Source organism: Schistocerca cancellata, chromosome 1 (assembly GCF_023864275.1).
Source record: "Schistocerca cancellata isolate TAMUIC-IGC-003103 chromosome 1, iqSchCanc2.1, whole genome shotgun sequence".
Lineage (NCBI taxonomy): Eukaryota > Metazoa > Arthropoda > Insecta > Orthoptera > Acrididae > Schistocerca > Schistocerca cancellata.
Window position 1 is genome coordinate 573,559,797 of NC_064626.1, and position 19,117 is coordinate 573,578,913.

At 41.4% G+C, this 19,117-nt stretch overlaps 1 protein-coding gene across 1 annotated transcript in view; it reads right to left on the reverse strand.

Moving 5' to 3' along the window:
* Positions 1-19,117, reverse strand: part of LOC126181686 (protein Peter pan) — a 98,871-nt gene that overhangs the window by 42,955 nt on the left and 36,799 nt on the right. Inside the window, exons 3-4 of the mRNA XM_049924790.1 lie at positions 18,073-18,396; positions 4,667-4,851 (exon numbers count right to left, since the gene is read on the reverse strand). Coding sequence (XP_049780747.1) covers positions 4,667-4,851; positions 18,073-18,396 — 509 coding nt within the window. The remainder of the gene's footprint in view (positions 1-4,666; positions 4,852-18,072; positions 18,397-19,117) is intronic.

A 19,117-nucleotide genomic window follows, 5' to 3' on the forward strand; every position in this document is an offset into this window, starting at 1 on the left:
CAAAAATGTCATTATAAAAATAGAAACATTTTTGGTTGGTTGTTTTGGGGGAGAAGACAAACAGTGACTTCATCAGTCCCGACAGTCTAGGGAAGAATGGGAAAGGAAGTCAGCCATGCCCATTCAAAGGAACCATCCTGACATTTGCCTGAACTGATTTAAGGAAATCATGGAAAACCTTAATCTGGATTGTCGGATGCAGGTTTGATCTGGTTGGTTGGTTTTGAGGAAGGAGACCAGACAGCGAGGTCATCGGTCTCATCAGATTAGGGAAGGACGGGGAAGGAAGTCGGCCGTGCCCTTTCAGAGGAACCATCCCGGCATTTGCCTGGAGTGATTGAGGGAAATCACGGAAAACCTAAATCAGGATGGCCGGACGCGGGATTGAACCGTCGTCCTCCCGAATGCGAGGCAGGTTTGATCTGTCGTCCTCTCAAATGCGAGTCCAGAGAGCTAACCACTGTGCCACCTTGCTCGATGAAACATTTTTCTGGTGGCTGCAAAATATTATTTATTTGATGAAGAATTGGCTTTCAGCTTTTGTAATTTTACATGCATATGAGCGTGCTCAGAGCTGCAGCCATTACTGAAAGCAATCTGTCTGATACTCTATAGTTCTGTCTGAAAAGCAGGTTCTGATAATAGAATCTGTGGGTGCTGGGATTGCAGGATTACAGTACTGATAGCTATTGGTTTTCTCTAAATGTGTTACTTTGTACTAATGTCTACATTAAAGTACAAGAAATTTAGAAATACCTCTCCAGCTCCACTGCAAAATGAATTTTAATGTTTTGGGAGTTCACATGTTTCAGGGAGGTATTTAACAGGCTGGTGGTACCAGTCCACGGACACAGCAAATCTGCGTAGTTGATCCAGTGTTTAATTTTGCAACTGCATGGCTCTTTCAGTATGAATATTTTTCTTTCAGTATGAATATTTTTTTCGAAGTTGTTCATGAAAAATTCAGATAGGATAGAACTAAAGAGGAAAACCCTTGTCTAGGCCATGAGACTGTGTATAATAAATCTTCTAAAACTAGATAATTATGTATTACAAATGCTTGAGTAGCAACGCCTATGTCATGTATTTCTACAGGATTTACAATAATAACAGAAATTTCTGGATGGAGCAATACATAAAATAAAGAACACACAACCACTCACTCACAGCAGATCAATGTGGAGCATAGAAACATATAACAACAGCATTCAAGCACAAGCTCTTTTTATAGCAGAAGTACACACATTGACACACACAACCACACAGATAGCCAAATGTTCACTTCTGTGGCCATGCCTTTCCCTTTTTCTATAGGATTTACTTTATGTTTGAGCAAAAGTTCTGTTAATATGTTAATACATTTATCAGTGGGAACGTTTGTAAACAAGCAATTAAACAGCATATGATACTTTTTTGGAACTGGGTGGGACCAGTATATCTTATCAATAAGTATCGATATTACGAGAAGGAAAGTTGCTACTCACCATATAGCGGAGATGCTGAGTCGCAGCATGGTTTCAGTTGCCTGAGACTGCAGTCTTGTGCGTGAGTTGTGGTTGCATGAGTGCGTGTGCATATGTGTGTCTGTTGTGGACGTAGGCCTTAATGGCTGAAAGCTATAATTGTGAGTCTTTCTGTTGTGCCTATCTGCAACTCAGCATCTCCGCTACATGGTGAGTAGCAGCTTTCCTTCTCATAATATTGTTATATTCCATCCTGGATTTCCCATTATCAATAAGTATTAATTTTCTGATACCAAGCTTAAGTTTTAGATTTTGTTCTCATTTTTATGATGTAATCTAGTTCTCTCACTAGTAAACAACAAAGAGCAGAGAAGGATGACTAACAGACGTATTGGGGTGCCATATTTATAGAAATTAGGTAAGCCATATTATTTGGGAACCACAAGATTCATACTTACAAGCATACAGTTGTTGGTTCCTGGTATAATACTTTTACATGATTTGATAGTGATTTTTGCACAATCTCTGACTGTTACAGCCAGATCTTTATGTAGGGGGAAATCACAGACAATGGATAGGTCACATGTCTCTCAGGTGATTGTGATTGTTGATCGTTATAACTTACCTTTAACTGTATGTCTTAACAGCAGATATGTGTTGACTGTTACTGGTACGGGACTTGTGCAAGCACAAATCACATAAACTACTGATCTTATTGTAAGGTACAGCCTTCCACAGAGAGTGTAATTGCTTTGTTTTGGAATTCCAATATTAGATGGGTGATGAGGTCAGGAAGTATTTAATTACCTCAAATACATTTCCCAAGGGATCTAGTATGGGATGGACGTCGTTGGTACAGCCAGCTTCAGGTCTCGACTCAAGTTGTCATCAACCATTTCTCACCTGGATTTACAGGCTATCCTGGCTTCCTTTTACTGATTTAATAAAGCAATAATGGCTACCATTGCTCATGATATGAAAAGCACAGTTCACAATTTGTTGCTCCACATCCAGGGCCAGGGTACACTATTTGAAGTCATGAGGAAGTTTCTGTGAGAATATGAGATGGAGATTCCTTGACTTGCTTTATCGGATGGAGAATTGAATGGTTCCCTCAAATATCTAATGCATGCACTATGCGCAGGAAGCAGCAAATCGGGTAGCAAAGTAGATGGGGCATTGTACGTACGCATCTGTTGGCCCTAGTAGTACACCACAAGATTTCTCATTTAATATACTCAATTCCCGTACAAGATGAGTTGCCTCTTTGCTAGTATCTCTTCTTGAGCAGCTCTGGAAGGTTTGCAAAAGTTTGTCAGCATTAAAGATTTTGTATGACTTCATCGGGTTACAAGAAATTCAGAACAGAAAGAGCTGTCGAGCAGGGGGATTTTATGTTACCACAGTTATTTTCAGCAGTCCTACAGAAAGTTGTCACATCCTTAAATGGGAAAAACGAAGAACGAATGTTTGTTAATGGATCATATTTAATCCACTTTCATTTTGCTGGTGACGTTATCTGCCTTTAGAGAAGATGAACTTCAATAATGAATTAAATGTCTGAAAGTAGGGTTGAAACTCAATTACAACAAGACTAAAAGACATATCCAAAATAAAATAATAAAAATGAGCAATTAAGTCACAGAACCAGTGAGTGAGCTTTTTTAGGAAGAAATATTAGTGTATAATATCCTGTCAACAAAATGGTCATTAGAGACAGAGCACAAGCTCAGATTGAGGAAGGATGGCGAATGAAACCCACATACCCTTTTAAAGGAATCATGTCGCCATTTGGTTTAAGATAGTCAGGAGAATCACGGAGAACCAGGATGGCTGGGTGGGGATTTGAATTATTGCCCTCCTGTGCTCTAACCACTGCACTATCTAACTTGGTGTAGGATTTTATATTTAGGGCACTTTAAGACAATGACCAGATGAGCAGGAAAAGAAACAAACAGAACTTTTTTAGATCAAGCTTAAAATGTATCCAAAAAGGAAAGTTTACAATCACTAAGAATTTCGAAAGCCATCCAAAAACTGAAGGTTGCTCAGCAAGTAATGGAGAAATGCATGTTGGAAATTACAAGGAGAGACAGAAAACAAACGAATACATTAGAGAACAGACTGTAAAGGATGCTGTAATTAACAACAATGAAAAATAATTGGAGGTGGATGGGACAAGCAACCAGGTCAATGCACGCAAGATAGATGAAGGAAGGCCTTCATTGGATTCTAAGGGATAAGAAAACTGGCTAGGCGACATTATGAAACACTGAGGAGCTACATGGCTGAAAGCTGTAAAGCCTTTATCCAGCAGTGGATGTTAAATGGATGATCAACATCTCATATGCTGGACATAATAAATAACCATTTTGGAGGTGGAACAGTGTTGGAATGTGAATGGAGCCTGTTCCTTCAAACTATCAGGTCCTGGAGATGATTACTGTCATTTGTAGAAAACATTAAACTGTCTGGTGATGAAAGGTATAACATAAAACACACAGAATACACTGTGCCTAAATAGGTGCCACTGTAGTTCAAAGCAACACACTTCTTCTTTTTTATCATTTCTACAATCCTGAAAAGAGGTTCTAAATTCATTGCATAACTTTATTCTAATTTGGTCAAAATCTGTATTTCCTTCTTTCACAAAATCTGGAATCCCTTAGGTAGCTGCATATTTGCATTAGTTATGGCAGAAGCAGGTGCTATGATGATACTACGCACTATATATGACATTTCCCTCCTCATTATGTGTTTTACTTGTAGAACTTTGCCTCAACAAAGTTTTGGTGTATTCAGGTTTTTATGAGTTGAAACGTCACTTTTGTTTCTTTCTTCAAAGTGGATGGTAAGCAATAGGTTGCCTATTACAAGGTGTAAGAGGCATTATGAACAGTGTGTGATTCCAACCCTTTTAAATGTGTAGATTTAATCTAAAAAAGTCAAAAAATACTTACTACATTTTTTGATCCCCAGCCATCAAAATGAGCTTCACGAATCTCAATTCTAAAGACCGCATGGAGTGTGGTGAACATTATTTACCACAATAACAAAGACAATCATGGGCAAAATTATTGTCAGTTTATCACCACTGCTATTGCTTTAGTTAAGAATTCTTGTTTTATTTCTCCCTATCTGTGGTTTATTTAACAGCAAAGGGTAATTTTTAACAGAATGGTTCATATAAAGACATTACTCACTTTGTTAGAAATTCAGATACATCACTATATCTGGCTAGATTTGGAACTTTACTCTGCACTAACTTCTTGACACTTCGAGACAGGCCAACAGGCACAACTTTTATTGCATAATGTCTGAAATCAATCAATTTTGATGTAGAGTTGTAGTTCAACATTACACATCGTCTTATGTTGTTAAGGTTCACCTGCAAGTATACAATAAATTAAGTAAAGATAAATAAACAAACAGCTTCAACATTTATTTACTGTGTGCAACATTTTAAAAAATCTTTTTTCCCTTTCCAAAAAAAAGTTGTTTTTCTGCACACAAAAAGAGAAAATGTGACAAAGAAATGTGGAAGCTGAGAAATATTACACAAAATGGCATGGTCACGAACATGATATATATTTATGCAGTGGACAGGAACACAAGCTCCTAAAAATGATGCAAATGCCCTGGAACATGTTCTGCAGCAGAATTACAGGAACAAGACTGTCAGAGAAATCTGAATATCTACTTCAAGCATTGTCACAAGATTTGCTCTCCAACATGCAAACTGGTTCCCTATGTACATTACAGAACATGGACATTTAACATGAATTTCGCATTCAAAATTTGCCTTGCTAATGCCTAACCCCTTCACCCCCATGAACAATGGACCTTACCATCAGTGGGGAGGCTTACCTGCCTTAGCAATGAAAACAGGCATACTGTAGGTGCAACCACAGTGGAGTGGTATCTGTTGAGAGGCCAAATGTGTTGTTACTGAAGAGGGGCAGCAGCCTCTTCAGTAGTTGCAGGAGCAACAGTCTGGCTGATTGACTGATCATAACATCAACCAAAATGGCCTCCCTGTGCTGGTACTGAGGGCAGTGGAAAGCAAGGGGAAACTACAGTCATAATTTTTCCTGAGAGCATGCAGCACTACTGTATGTTAAATGATAATGGCATCCTTTTGGGTAAAATATTCTGCAGGTAAAATATTCCCCCACTCAGATCTCCGGGTGGGGACTACTCAGGAGGACGTCGTTATAAGGAGAAACAAAACTGGCTTTCTACGGATCAGAAAGTAGAATGTCAGATCCCTTAATTGGGCAGGTACGTTAGAAAATTTGAAGCGGAAAATGAATAGGTTAAAGCTAGATATGGTGGGAATTAGTGAAGCTCCATTGCAGGAAGAACAGGACTTCTGGTCAGGTGAGTACAGGGTTATAAATACAAAATCAAATAGGGATAATGCTGGAGTAGGTTTAATAATGAATAAAAAGATAGGAATGTGGATAACCTACTATGAACAGCATAATAAACACATTATTATAGCCAAGGTAGATATGAAGCTCACATCTACCACAGTAGTATAAGTTTATATGCCAACTAGCTCTGCAGATGAGGAGGAGATTGAGGAACTGTATGATGAGATAAAGGAAATTATCCAGATAGTTAAGGGAGACGAAAATTTAATTGTCATGGGAGAATGGAATTCAATAGTAGGAAAAGGAAGAGAAGAAAAAGTAGCAGGTGAATATGGACTGGGGGAAAGGAGTGAAAGAGGAAGCCACTTGGTAGAATTTTGCAAAGAGCATAATTTAATCATAGTTAACACTTTGTTTAAGAATCATGAAAGAAGGTTATATACATGGAAAAGATCTGGAGACACCAGAAGGTTTCAGATTGATTATATAATGTTAAGACAGAGATTTCAGAACCAGGTTTTAAATTGTAAGACATTTCCAGGGGCAGATGTGGATTCTGACCACAATTTAATGGTTATGAACTGCAGGTTAAAACTGAAGAAACTGCAAAAATATATGAATTTAAGGAGATGGGACCTAGATGAACTGAAAGAACCAGATCTACATCTACATCTACATTTATACTCTGCAAGCCAGCCAACGGTGTGTGGTGGAGGGCACTTTACGTGCCACAGTCATTACCTCCCTTGCCTGTTCCAGTCACGTATGGTTCACGGGAAGAACAAATGCCGGAAAGCCTCCGTGCATGCTCGAATCTCTCTAATTTTACATTCGTGATCTCCTCAGGAGGTTTAAGTAGGGGGAAGCAATATATTCGATACCTCATCCAGAAATGCACCCTCTCGAAACCTGGACAGCAAGCTACACCGCGATGCAGAGCGCCTCTCTTGCAGAGTCTGCCACTTGAGTTTGCTAAACATCTCCGTAACGCTATCACACTTACCAATAACACTGTGACGAAACACATCGCTCTTCTTTGGATCTTCTCTATCTCCACCGTCAACCCGATCTGGTACAGATCCCACACTGATGAGCAATACTCAGTATATGTCGAACGAGTGTTTTGTAAGCCACCTCCTTTGTTGATGGACTACATTTTCTAAGGACTCTCCCAATGAATCTCAACCTGGTACCCGCCTTACCAACAATTAATTTTATATAATCATTCCACTTCAAATCGTTCCGCACGGATACTCCAAGATATTTTACAGAAGTAACTGCTACCAGTGTTTGTTCCACTATCATATAATCATGCAATAAAGAATCCTTCTTTCTATGTATTTGCAATACATCTCTCCATTGAGAACAACATGCTGTGTTCTGTTTGCTAAAAACCCTTCAATCCAGCCACACAGCTGGTCTGATATTTTGTAGGCTCTTACTTTGTTTATCAGGCGACAGTGCAGAACTGTATCGAACGCCTTCCGGAAGTCAAGGAAAATAGCATCTACCTGGGAGCCTGTATCTGATATTTTCTGGGTCTCACGAACAAATAAAGCGAGTTGGGTCTCACACGATCGCTGTTTCCGGTATCCATGTTGATTCCTACAGAGTATATTCTGGTTTTCCAGAAACATGATGATACGCGAGCAAAAAACATGTTCTAAAATTCTACAACAGATTGACGTCACTACAGAGTATATTCTGGTTCTCCAGAAATGACATGATACGCAAGCAAAAACCATGTTCTAAAATTCTACAACAGATCGATGTCAGAGATATACATCTATAGTTTTGCGCATCTGCTTGACGTCCCTTCTTGAAGACTGGGACTACCTGTGCTCTTTTCCAATCATTTGGAACCTTCCGTTCCTCTAGAGACTTGCGGTACATGGCTGTTAGAAGGGGGGCAAGTTCTTTCGCGTACTCTGTGTAGAATCAAATTGGTATCCCGTCAGGTCCAGTGGACTTTCCTCTGTTGAGTGATTCCAGTTGCTTTTCTATTCCTTGGACAATTATTTCGATGTCAGCCATTTTTTCGTTTGTGCAAGGACTCTGTGAAGCAGCTTAGGAAAAAAGTGTTTAGTATTTCAGCTTTATGCGTGATGATGATGATGTTTGGTTTGTGGGGCGCTCAACTGCGTGGTTATCAGCGCCCGTACAATTTCCCAACCTTTGCTCAGTCCAATTTCGCCACTTTCCTGGATGATGATGAAATGATGAGGACAACACAAACACCCAGTCATCTCAAGGCAGGTGAAAATCCCTGACCCCGCCGGGAATCGAACCCGGGACCCCGTGCTCGGGAAGCGAGAACGCTACCGCGAGACCACGAGCGGCGGACCAGCTTTATGCGTGTCATCCTCTGTTTCAATGCCATCATCATCCCGGAGTGTCTGGATATGCTGTTTCAAGCCACTTACTGATTTTATGTAAGACCAGAACTTCCTAGGATTTTCTGTCAAGTCGGTACATAGAGTTTTACTTTCGAATTCACTGAACGCTTTACGCATAGCCCTCCTTATGCTAACTTTGACACTGTTTAGCTTCGGTTTGTCTGAGAGGTTTTGGCTGCATTTAAACTTGCAGTGAAGTTCTCTTTGCTTTCGCAGTAGTTTTCTAATTTTGTTGTTGAACCACGGTGGGTTTTTCCCGTCCTCACAGTTTTACTCGGCACGTACCTGTCTAAAACGCATTTTACAATTGCCTTGAACTTTTTCCATGAACACTCAACATTTTCAGTGTCGGAACAGAAATTTTCGTTTTAATCTGTTAGGTAGTCTGAAATCTGCCTTCTATTACTCTTGCTAAACAGATAAACCTTCCTCCCTTTTTTTATATTCCTATTTACTTCCATATTCAGGGATGCTGCAACAGCCTTATGATCACTGATTCCCTGTTCTGTGCTTACAGAGTCGAAAAGTTCGGGTCTATTTGTTATCAATAGGTCCAAGATGTTATCTCCACGAGTCGGTTCTCTGTTTAATTGCTCGAGGTAATTTTCGGATAGTGCACTCAGTATAATGTCACTCGATGCTCTGTCCCTACCACCAGTCCTAAACATCTGAGTGTCCCAGTCTACATCTGGTAAATTGAAATCTCCACCTAAGACTATAACATGCTGAGAAAATTTATGTGAAATGTATTCTAAATTTTCTCTCAGTTGTTCTGCCACTAATGCTGCTGAGTCGGGAGGTCGATAAAAGGAGCCAATTATTAACCTAGCTCGGTTGTTGAGTGTAACCTCCACCCATAATAATTCACAGGAACTATCCTTTTCTACTTCACTACAGGATAAACTACTACTAACAGCGACAAACACACCACCACCGGTTGCATGCAATCTATCCTTTCTAAACACCGTCTGTGCCTTTGTAAAAATTTCGGCAGAATTTATCTCTGGCTTCAGCCAGCTTTCCGTACCTATAACGATTCAGCTTCGGTGGTTTTTATCAGCGCTTGAAGTTCCAGTACTTTACCAATGCAGCTTCGACAGTTTACAATTACAATACCAATTGCTGCTTTGTCCCCGCATGTCCTGACTTTGCCCTGCACCCTTTGAGGCTGTTGCCCTTTCTGTACTTGCCCGAGGCCATCTAACCTAAAAAACCGCCCAGTCCACGCCACACAACCCCTGCAGATGTTGTAGATAGTTTCAGAGGCAGCATTAAGGAGCAAATGACAAGAACAAGGGAAAGGAATAGAGTAGAAGAAGAATGGGTAACTTTGAGAGATGAAATGGTGAAGGAAGTAGACGAGCAAGTAGGAAAAATGATGGGGGCTAGTAGAAATATTTGGGTAACACTATAGATATTGAGTTTAATTGATGAAAGGAGAAAATATAAAACTGCAATAAATGAAGCAGATGAAAGGGAATAAAAACACCTGAAAAATGAGACTGACAGGAAGTGCAAAATGGCTAAGCAGGGATGGCTAGAGGACAAATCTGAGGTTGTAAAGGGGTAAGACAGATGCTGCCTACAGGGAAATTAAAGAGACCTTTGGAGAAAAGGGAACCTTCTGTATGAATATCAAAAGCTCAGATGGAAAACCAGTCCTGAGCAAAGAAGGGAAAGCAGAAAGGTGGAAGTAGTATATAAAGGGTCTATACAAGGGAGATGTACTTTACGGCAATATTGTGGAATTGGAAGAGAACATAGATGAAGATGGGAAGGGAGATATGATACTGCGTGAAGAATTTGACAAAGCGCTGGAAGACTTAAGTCAAAACAAGGTCCTGGGAGTACACAACATTCCGTTAGGGCTCTTGATAGCCTTGGGAGAGCCAGCCATGACAAAACTCTTCCATCTGGTGATCAAGACATATGAGACATGCAAAATACCCTCAGACTTCAAGAACAACATAATAATTCCAACTCCAAAGAAAGCCAGTGCTGACAGGTGCGAAAATTATGGAACTATCAGTTCAATAAGTCATGGTCACAAAATACTGACACGAATCCTTTATAGAAAAATGGAAAAACTGGTAGAAGCCAATCTCAGGGAAGATCACTTTTGGATTCTGGAGAAATGTAGGAACATGCAAGGCAATACTGACCCCATGACTTCTCACAGTAGATGGCTGAAGGAAAGGCAAACCTATGTTTATAGCATTTGTAAACTTACAGAAAGCTTTTGACAATGTTGACTGAAACTCTCTCTTTCAAATTCTAAATGTGGCAGGGGTAAAATACTGGGAGCGAAATTTGTACAGAAATCAAATGGCAGTTATAAGAGTCAAGGGGCACAAAAGGAAAGCAGTGGTTGAGAAGGGAGTGAGAGAATTGTAGCCTATCCCCAATGTTATGCAATCTGCATACAGAGCAAGCAGTAAGGGAAACAAAAGAAAAATTTGGAGAAGAAATTAAAGTCCAGGAAGAAGAAATAAGAACTCTGTGGTTAGCCAATGACACTGAAACTCTGTCAGAGATAGCAAAGGACTCGGAAGAGCAGTTGACTGGAATGGACAGTGTCTTGAAAGAAAGATATAAGATGAACATCAACAAACACAAAACGAGGATAATGGAATGTAGGTGAATTAAATCAGGTGATGCTGAGGGAATTAGATTAGGATATGAGACACTTAAAGTAGTAGATGAGTTTTGCTGCTTGGAAAGCAAAATAACTGATGGTGGTCGAAGTAAGAGGATATAAATGTAGACTAGCAATGGCAAGAAAACCTTTTCTGAAGAAGAGAAATTTGTTAACACTGAGTATTTGTACAGAATGTAGCAATGTAAGGAAGTGAAACATGGATGATAAACAGTTCAGACAAGAAGAGAATAGAAGCATTTGAAATGTGGTGTTACAGAAAAATGCTGAAGATTAGATGGGTAGATCACATAACTAATGAGGAGATGCTGAACAGAATTTGGGACAAGAGAAATTTGAGGCACAATCTGACTAGAAGAAGAGATTGGTTGGTAGGACACATTCTGAGGCATGACGGAATCATCAATTTAGTACTGGAGGTATGTGTGGAGGGTAAAAATCATAGGGGAAAACCAAAAAATGACTGCATTATGCACATTCAGAAGGATGTAGGTTGCAGTAGTTATTCAGACATGAAGAGGCTTGCAGTGGATAAAGTAATCTGGAGAGCTGCATCAAACCAGTCTTTGGACTGGAGACAGCAACAAAACAACAACAATGCCTAAACTTCTGGTATACTCTAGAATGAGTCTCTCATTCTGCAGCACACTGTGCACTGTTGTTTAGTTTTGTTTGCTTTTAGGGCACCAAAATAACTAGGGTCAAATGTGCCAATAACAAAACTGTAGAACACGAAGACAAAGAGAGGAGTTAAAATGACTACATGTCAGTCCCAATCGACGGAAGAGATGAGAGCTAAAAAACAGGGATGTGGAGGAATTCTATAAAATACACCATAGAAAAATGGAGGTCTAGAACTAAACATTAAATGACATTAGCTACAAAGGATAAAAAGTAAAACGTGGTTGCCAACCTGTGCGTCGTTCGCTAAAACTGTCATTAACTCAGACGGCGATCACAAACAGGGACATAAGTGGTTAAAAAAAGGGCATTCCATCAGGAAATGATGGACAATCAAAAGTTGAGCACAATTTGCACTAAGAGGTGGGGGAGCACCACTTAAAAAATGGTGATGGCTAAAAAGACAGTGCCCAATAAGCAACATAGGTAAAATGTTCTCCTTGTGGCGAGAGGGCCGAGAGGAGGTTGTCCAAGCCATTGGAAGAGGCTTAATTCCCTGGAGCTTCTTCTCATGAAGGGAGGACAAGTGGTGATGCCAAAGTGACACCAACCGCTGACAGACAGCAACACAGAGATCATCAGAGGGAATGTAAGAACTAGCGGGCTGAGATACAAGGACTGCAACCTTGGCAACAGTATCAGTGGCCTCGTTTCCTGTCAGATGGACATGACCATGAATCCACATAAACATCACAGTGGGTCCATCAAGAGTGAGCAAGTGACAGCTTTCCTGGACCCATTGCACTAAGGGATGGACAGTGTACAACACACAGAGGCTTTGAAAGGCACTGAGAGAGTTGGAGCTGATGATGCAATTGAAAAGCCTGTATCACAGGATGTACTGTGGGGCCAGATACAGGGCAAAGAGCTCTGATGTAAATACTGAGCAGTGTACAAGAAGCTGATACCAGAAAACATGGGCGCCAATGATGAAGGCACACCCAACACGATGGACAGTCCGAGAACAATCACTGTACACAAAGTTCCTTGGGAAGGTCATGAAACTAAAGACAACAGAGCGAGGCTGAAGTAGTGTTCTTAGGAAGCGAATGAAGCCCAGGTGCATACGGGCCACCGCATGAAGCCAAGATGGTGAAGAGTTCACACCCAAGGGGAAAGTTGCAGGTAGCATGAAGTTAAGCTGGCAGAGCAAGAGCCAAAAGCGAACTCCAGGAGGTAACAGAGGAGAGGGACGCTCCCCATACTAGCAACCAAAGGAGTCATCGAGGGATGGGTGGCCACGCATGACAGACAAACAGCAAGCATATCTCTTGAGGAGAAAGTCACGGCAATAGGACATCAGTAATTCGGCAGCTTCTGCATACAGACTCTCAAACAAGCTAGTGTAAAAGGTGCCAGTGGCCAAACGGATGCCATAATGGTGGATAGTATTGAGACAGTGTAAGAGGGACAGACGAAACACCCATAGTCTAGTTTCATACAGATAAGGAACTGGTACAAATGGAGGAGGGTGGTTCGATCTGCACCCCACTAAGTACCATTGAGGACACGGAGGACATTAAGGGACCACACACAGCAGGCTGCCAGGTAAGACACAAGGGAGGATCAAGAAAGTTTTCTGCCGAGCATGTGCCCCAGGAATTTTGTAGTTTCAAGGAATGGAAGAGCAACAGGCCCAAGATGTAAAGACAATGGAAGAAACCAATTTCACTGCCAGAAATTCATACAAACGGTTTTGTCAGTGGAAAAACAAAAGCCATTGTCGATGCTCCATGAGTACATTGACGATGCTCCATGAGTAAAGACAATCAGGACATCGCAGACGGTGCCACTCAATGACATAAGGCCGTGGAGAACTGCACTAGATGGCAAAAGCATTAAAGAAAAGGGAGTTGGAGATGCCCAACAGGAGACAAGCCATTATAGCGTTAATCTACAGGGTAAATGTGCAGTGATTAGTAAATTGCAAGACTCGGGCCACCATATCAGCCGGGCATGACTCGTACATTCCATCATCTTGCAAACACAGCTGGTGAGAGAAATGGGGTGATAGCTAGAAGGAGGAGGTATGTCCTTACTGGGCTTAGGTATGGGTATGAAGGTGCTTCAAGCCAGTGTCTGGGAAACAGGCCCTCTGCCCAGATGTGGTTGTATGTATTAAGCAGAAAGTGTTTGCCTGGAAGAGAAAGGTGCTGCAACATCTGTATGTAAACAAACTCTGGCCTTGAGGCAGAGGGCAAATTGAGAGCCTGACCTAGCTTCCTCATAGTAAAGGCGGCATTGTAGCACTCTTGATTCTGAGAAGAGAAGGGAATCGACCGAGCCTCCTCCACTCATTTCTGATGGAGGAAGGCAGGTTGATAGTGGGAGGAGCTCGAAATCTCCGCAAAATGATTGAGAAAGCAATACGGTCCACAATGATATCATCTGCTATTGTCAGACGGGAAATGGATCTTGACCCCGGACAGCAATCGGAAGTTGGCTCACACGACAGAAGAGGGAGTGGAACTGTTAAAAGAACTAGTGAATGAAATACAGCTAGCTTTTTTGCTATCCCAAAGACCGCAATGACACCGTGCATGTATCTGTTTACAATGAATGCAGTTTTCCATCATAAGATGATGGTTAAAAGCATGGAGAGCACGTCTCTGCGTGCAAATTGTGCCGTGGCACGCCTTGGTCCACCAAGGCACAGGGATATGGCATGGTAAGGAGGAAGTGCAAGGAACAAAACGTTCTGCGGCGGTAAGGATAACATTTGTAAGATATTCCACCTGGTCATCACAGCTGGGGAAATGTTGTTTGTCAAAGGTCGCTAGGGAGGAATAAAGCCTCCAATCAGCCTTAGTAAGCTGCCATTTGGGTGTGTATGTAGCGGGGTAGGTGTCAGCAAACGGACAGCACACGGGAAATGGTTGCATGTGTCAAAGAGAACGGATGATTCAAGATGACGGGCAAGTTGGGCAGTGCAGAAGGATACATCCAAATGGGAATAGGAGTGCATGGAGTCTGTAAGGAACACGGGTGCTCCTCTGTTAAGGCAAAAGAGGTTAAGTTGATTAACAAGGTCAGCCAAGAGGGTACCTCTCGGACAGGTTCTGGAAGAACCCAAAGTCACCAAGCAGCAGAAAGGGGTGAGGTTGCTGCCCAATAAGCTGGAGGAAGTCTGCCCTGGTGATATCAAATAACGGAGGGATGTAGATGGTACAAAGGGAAATGGTTAAGTGAGGAAGGAAAAGGCGAACTGCAACAGCTTGAAGGCAGGTAGTCAGAGTGATGGGTTGACTATAAATGTCATCCCATATCAGCATCATGACTCCCCCATGAGATGGAACACCATCAATAGGCGGAAGGTCAAAATGGACCGAGAAGAAATGCGAGATTCAAGGTGTTCATGAGGACGCAATTTTGTTTCCTGAAGGCAGAGAAAGAGTGGACGCTGCGATTCTAAGAGCAGCCGTAAATCCGCTTTGTTGGATCGAAGATTGTGAACGTTCCATTGGCGGAGAATCATGAGGAGAAAAAAAATGAAGAGGTTTTAATGTCGGCAGTTGCCAAATGCCAGCCTTCGAAGGCTGGCTGCTATAAGGAACAGAGGCAGGAGATCCTGCTCTGTGAGGTTCACAGAACTGTCGGCATTCTGCTGTCGGCCTGTGGTGTCCAGGGCAGAAAAATGGTTAGTGGTGCACACTGGCGACACAGAGGTCATTCAGGCAAGGGTATCACATGGCGACACTGTTAAAGAGGATCTTCGAGTCAGTGAATGAGAAGACCATTTGCCTTTGTTTGACTTCTTCGGGCCTTTCAGATTAACAGAGGAAAATTCAGATGTTGGTTGGCTGGACGGACATAGGAAATCTTCACGGGAGCATTCCTTCTGTCCTTTCTGGCCTGCCGGTTGTGTAGTAGGTGATTTTGCCCCGTGAGGTGGAAGTTTGGTGGCATGTTGCACATCTGAAAAAAGTCAGGGACACTATCATGATGCTGGGTGATACCACAAATGCAGTGCTAAATTTGAGGTTGCGTGTCTGCATGGGCGTGACCTTCGTGGAGTCAGATGTAGTAAGAACAGTAATGTAGGTGCCAGGTGGTAGAATGTAGGGTTTCCGACTAGACAACTTGTGAGTGACTGGGTAAGGCACTTTTTCCTTCACCCGGATCTCCTGGACAGCTCGCTCATCGAGATATGTGGGACAATTTTGGGAGGAGGCAGCATGGTTGCCATTGCAGTTGATGCAGCAGTGAGAAGGAGGCGGACAATCACTCTCGTGGGCATCCCTACCATAGATTACACATTTGGCAGAGCACCAGGTTCAGAATTTATGGTCAGAATGTGATTACTTCATAACCTGCACTAAGGAGGCATCTACTTTTTTTGTCGTCTAATGGACAGCAATGACATTCTGATCAGAGAGATACATTTGGATTTCTACCTCACTCTGATCATCAAGCAGCATAGTGTAAATAACACCACATGAAGAATTCAGTGTTCAATTGGCCTCGACACCAATAGGACAGCCACGGATGAGTGAAGCTGCAAGCAATTGTTGTGGATGAGAGTCAGAAGCAGTATCCAAAAGCAAAGTGCCACTGCATAAATGAGAGCACGATTTCACAGAGCCAGCAATTGCATCAACACCTTCCTGAATAATAAATGGATTTATCGTAGTGAAGGACTGACCGTCTTCTGTAGGTGAAACCACGAGGAACCTTGGTTCAACTGGGAGGGCTTTTGAATTGTTAGCCTCAGCGTTGACTGTGAAGATGATTGGCTCATTGCAAGAAACTACCCCATGATTTCCAGCGTCTCTGATGACGCACTCCTTCCAACTGGGGCCCCCCTTCAGAAGGGAGCGCACCCACCTTAGGTGATTGTTCACACCTCCCAATCACCTGACAGAGGGACCAGTCCGCAATTTGAGAAGGTAGCAGCCCAGGCAATCACCCCTCCGTGGGCCTGGCTTGTACCACAGGGTACATGCGAACCACACATACCATCCCAGGGCTGGGAATTGCGCGTTACCCAGTCACCTGTTATGTATCAGACGTATGTGCCGGCCTTCAGGAACTCACAGGGAGGAAGAAGTAAAAGAGGAACCTCAAATGCCGAAGTGGAGGAAGTTTAGGAGAAGGTGAATGAAGAAAGAAAATAGGAACATTGGAGAGTATTCTGATATTGACTACCAAAAATGCAGAGTACATTTCCAAAAACAGCTCAGACATGTTCCCCAAGGGAGCTGAAAAAGAACAGCATTGAGGAAAGACATGCAGCATGAAAGAGAAAAGATGCTGCAAAGGCAGGGTATCTTGCTAACCAAGCACAAACCCGCCAAAGAGTAGTAAGCCCCCTATACGGGAGGGAGGGGGGGGGGGGGGGGGGGGCTGGGGGGGGGGTAGTGTGCACTGTTGTGAAGCTCACTAATAATGTCCATAACTTTAACCTGGAGCTTTACCTTCTGTGGGCTAAGCTCTTACTAACTGAGCTATCAAGGCATGATTCACAAACTAGAGCTTCAATTCTTTCAGTACCTCTCCACTACTTTCCAAATTTCAATGAGCTCTCCTGTGCACCTTGTTGGGTAAGTACTCCTTGAAGAAAGGATATAACAGCCTATGGATTATTTCCAGGATGAATCTTTCATTCTGCACTGGAATATGCACTGTTATGAATCTGTGTACTGGATTGGGACTCCAAACTTCACCAATCACGTACTGTGAGGACGTTCTAGCACCTTTCTCTGTCCCACCCTCCCTGGCTAATATGTCACTCCTGCTCTGAAGAAAAAAAGAAATGAAACATTTAAAAGATAACAATAAAGTCTGGCAGTCATCATTACCTTTCATATACCTATACACAATTAGATGTTTTGTCTAAATGGCCTCAACTGAATTATCCTTCAGAAGCAGACGCTTTGAAATCATGTGGCTAGCAAGGCACAGTGAAGACAATGTGTGTCATTCATTCAAAATAATTCTATACAGTTCAGCCTGATCACAAGTAGTCAACTTTCATGTATACTGGATAAACATAGGTGACTGCCTGAATATTTTCTTAAGTGAAACAAATACAATTTTGTAGCTATGTAATTAAACCCACAGATTTCAACACCTTAATTAAAGAACAATATACACAGAGTGAAGCTCTTGGTATAGGTAATTACAAAAATGTGATTAGTGCCAGAGCAAATTTTTAGGTTATTAGATTCGAAAGAATGTATTTAGGCCAGTCTAAGATCATACCTAAAAATTTCTGAATGTTCAGTGAAAACAAATGAAAATGAAATTTGTGGAGAGGAAAGATTTCCAAATATCAAAGAGGAGATGAAATGAAAAAATAAAGAGGACTAAAACATAAGGTCAACACTTAATTTCTACAATTATTTTCTAGAAAAAAAGGAAAACAAGAAAGTTCACGTTTCTACAGTACTTATTTAAAAAAATTAATTAACAAATCAGCTAATACAAGCACTTCACAAAAATTGTGGTTCTTCAAAAACTGCTTGAGCATACATTTACCACTGAAAAGAAAACACAAATACCTTTGTAAGATTAATTGTGGGAAACATGTTCTGGAACATTGATGCTATAAGTTTCAAGTGCCTCCCTTCCCCAGCAAAATTGTTAAGAACCACCAATGGGGCATGTTCAAACTGACGATGGAAAATAAGTTGTCTGCGCAAACTGGAAACAACATCTCTTGCCAGTGTGTAGTTTTCAATGCGAAAAGTAAGTGTTGGTCCACGAGGCAGACGGGCCAGCTTCATGTATGGGCTTAATTCAGTTCTTGTAAATATTCCCATGTGTGAAACATGTAGAAGCCCAGCCACAGAGACAAAATCTTTAATTACATTCTTCTTGCGAGCCTGTAAACAATGTTTGAAATGTATTGGTCAGTGTCAAAAATTAAAATGAAGTCCAGTAACACTGTTACAACATTCACAAAGGCAAAACTTACATGACAAGCAAAGCACAGGAAAATGTAATGGTGATAATAGAAATGCATATGCATATGAAATATATAATTTTGTTAGCGTAATCTAATTATGTTTACACAAAATAGGTACGCTCTGAACTTGTAAAAAGACTGTTACCCAAATTCTCAAATATATGCACTGATCTGATGCCTTTTACTATCCCACAGCATCAGTGCAAAATGAGCTGAATTCTATATTTCATTTCATAACAGTTTTCAATTATGACTTTGAACAGGGAAATGAGATAAATATATATTGCCACCTTTGTAAATACAGTTGACTCTTGACTATCTGGCCTAATGTGGCAAAAAGTCAAGCTGGATACGCCACAGTTCTATAAATTCTCTTTTCTGACACCAGCTGTACCATTCAGAACACCTTTTTATAACACCACCCAATTTCTTTAACATTTTCTGACTTATTTCATAATACACGCTAGTTATAAGTGGTTGTTATGTACATACTCCACCATTGAAAAGTTACTACAGGAATCACAAAACAATCTGCAATATAAAGTATAATTGTATGATTACACACAAGAAAAGCCACATTTAACAAAAATTGTGAGACATACAAGACTGAGCTTTTAAGAAGTCTTTGACAGATGACT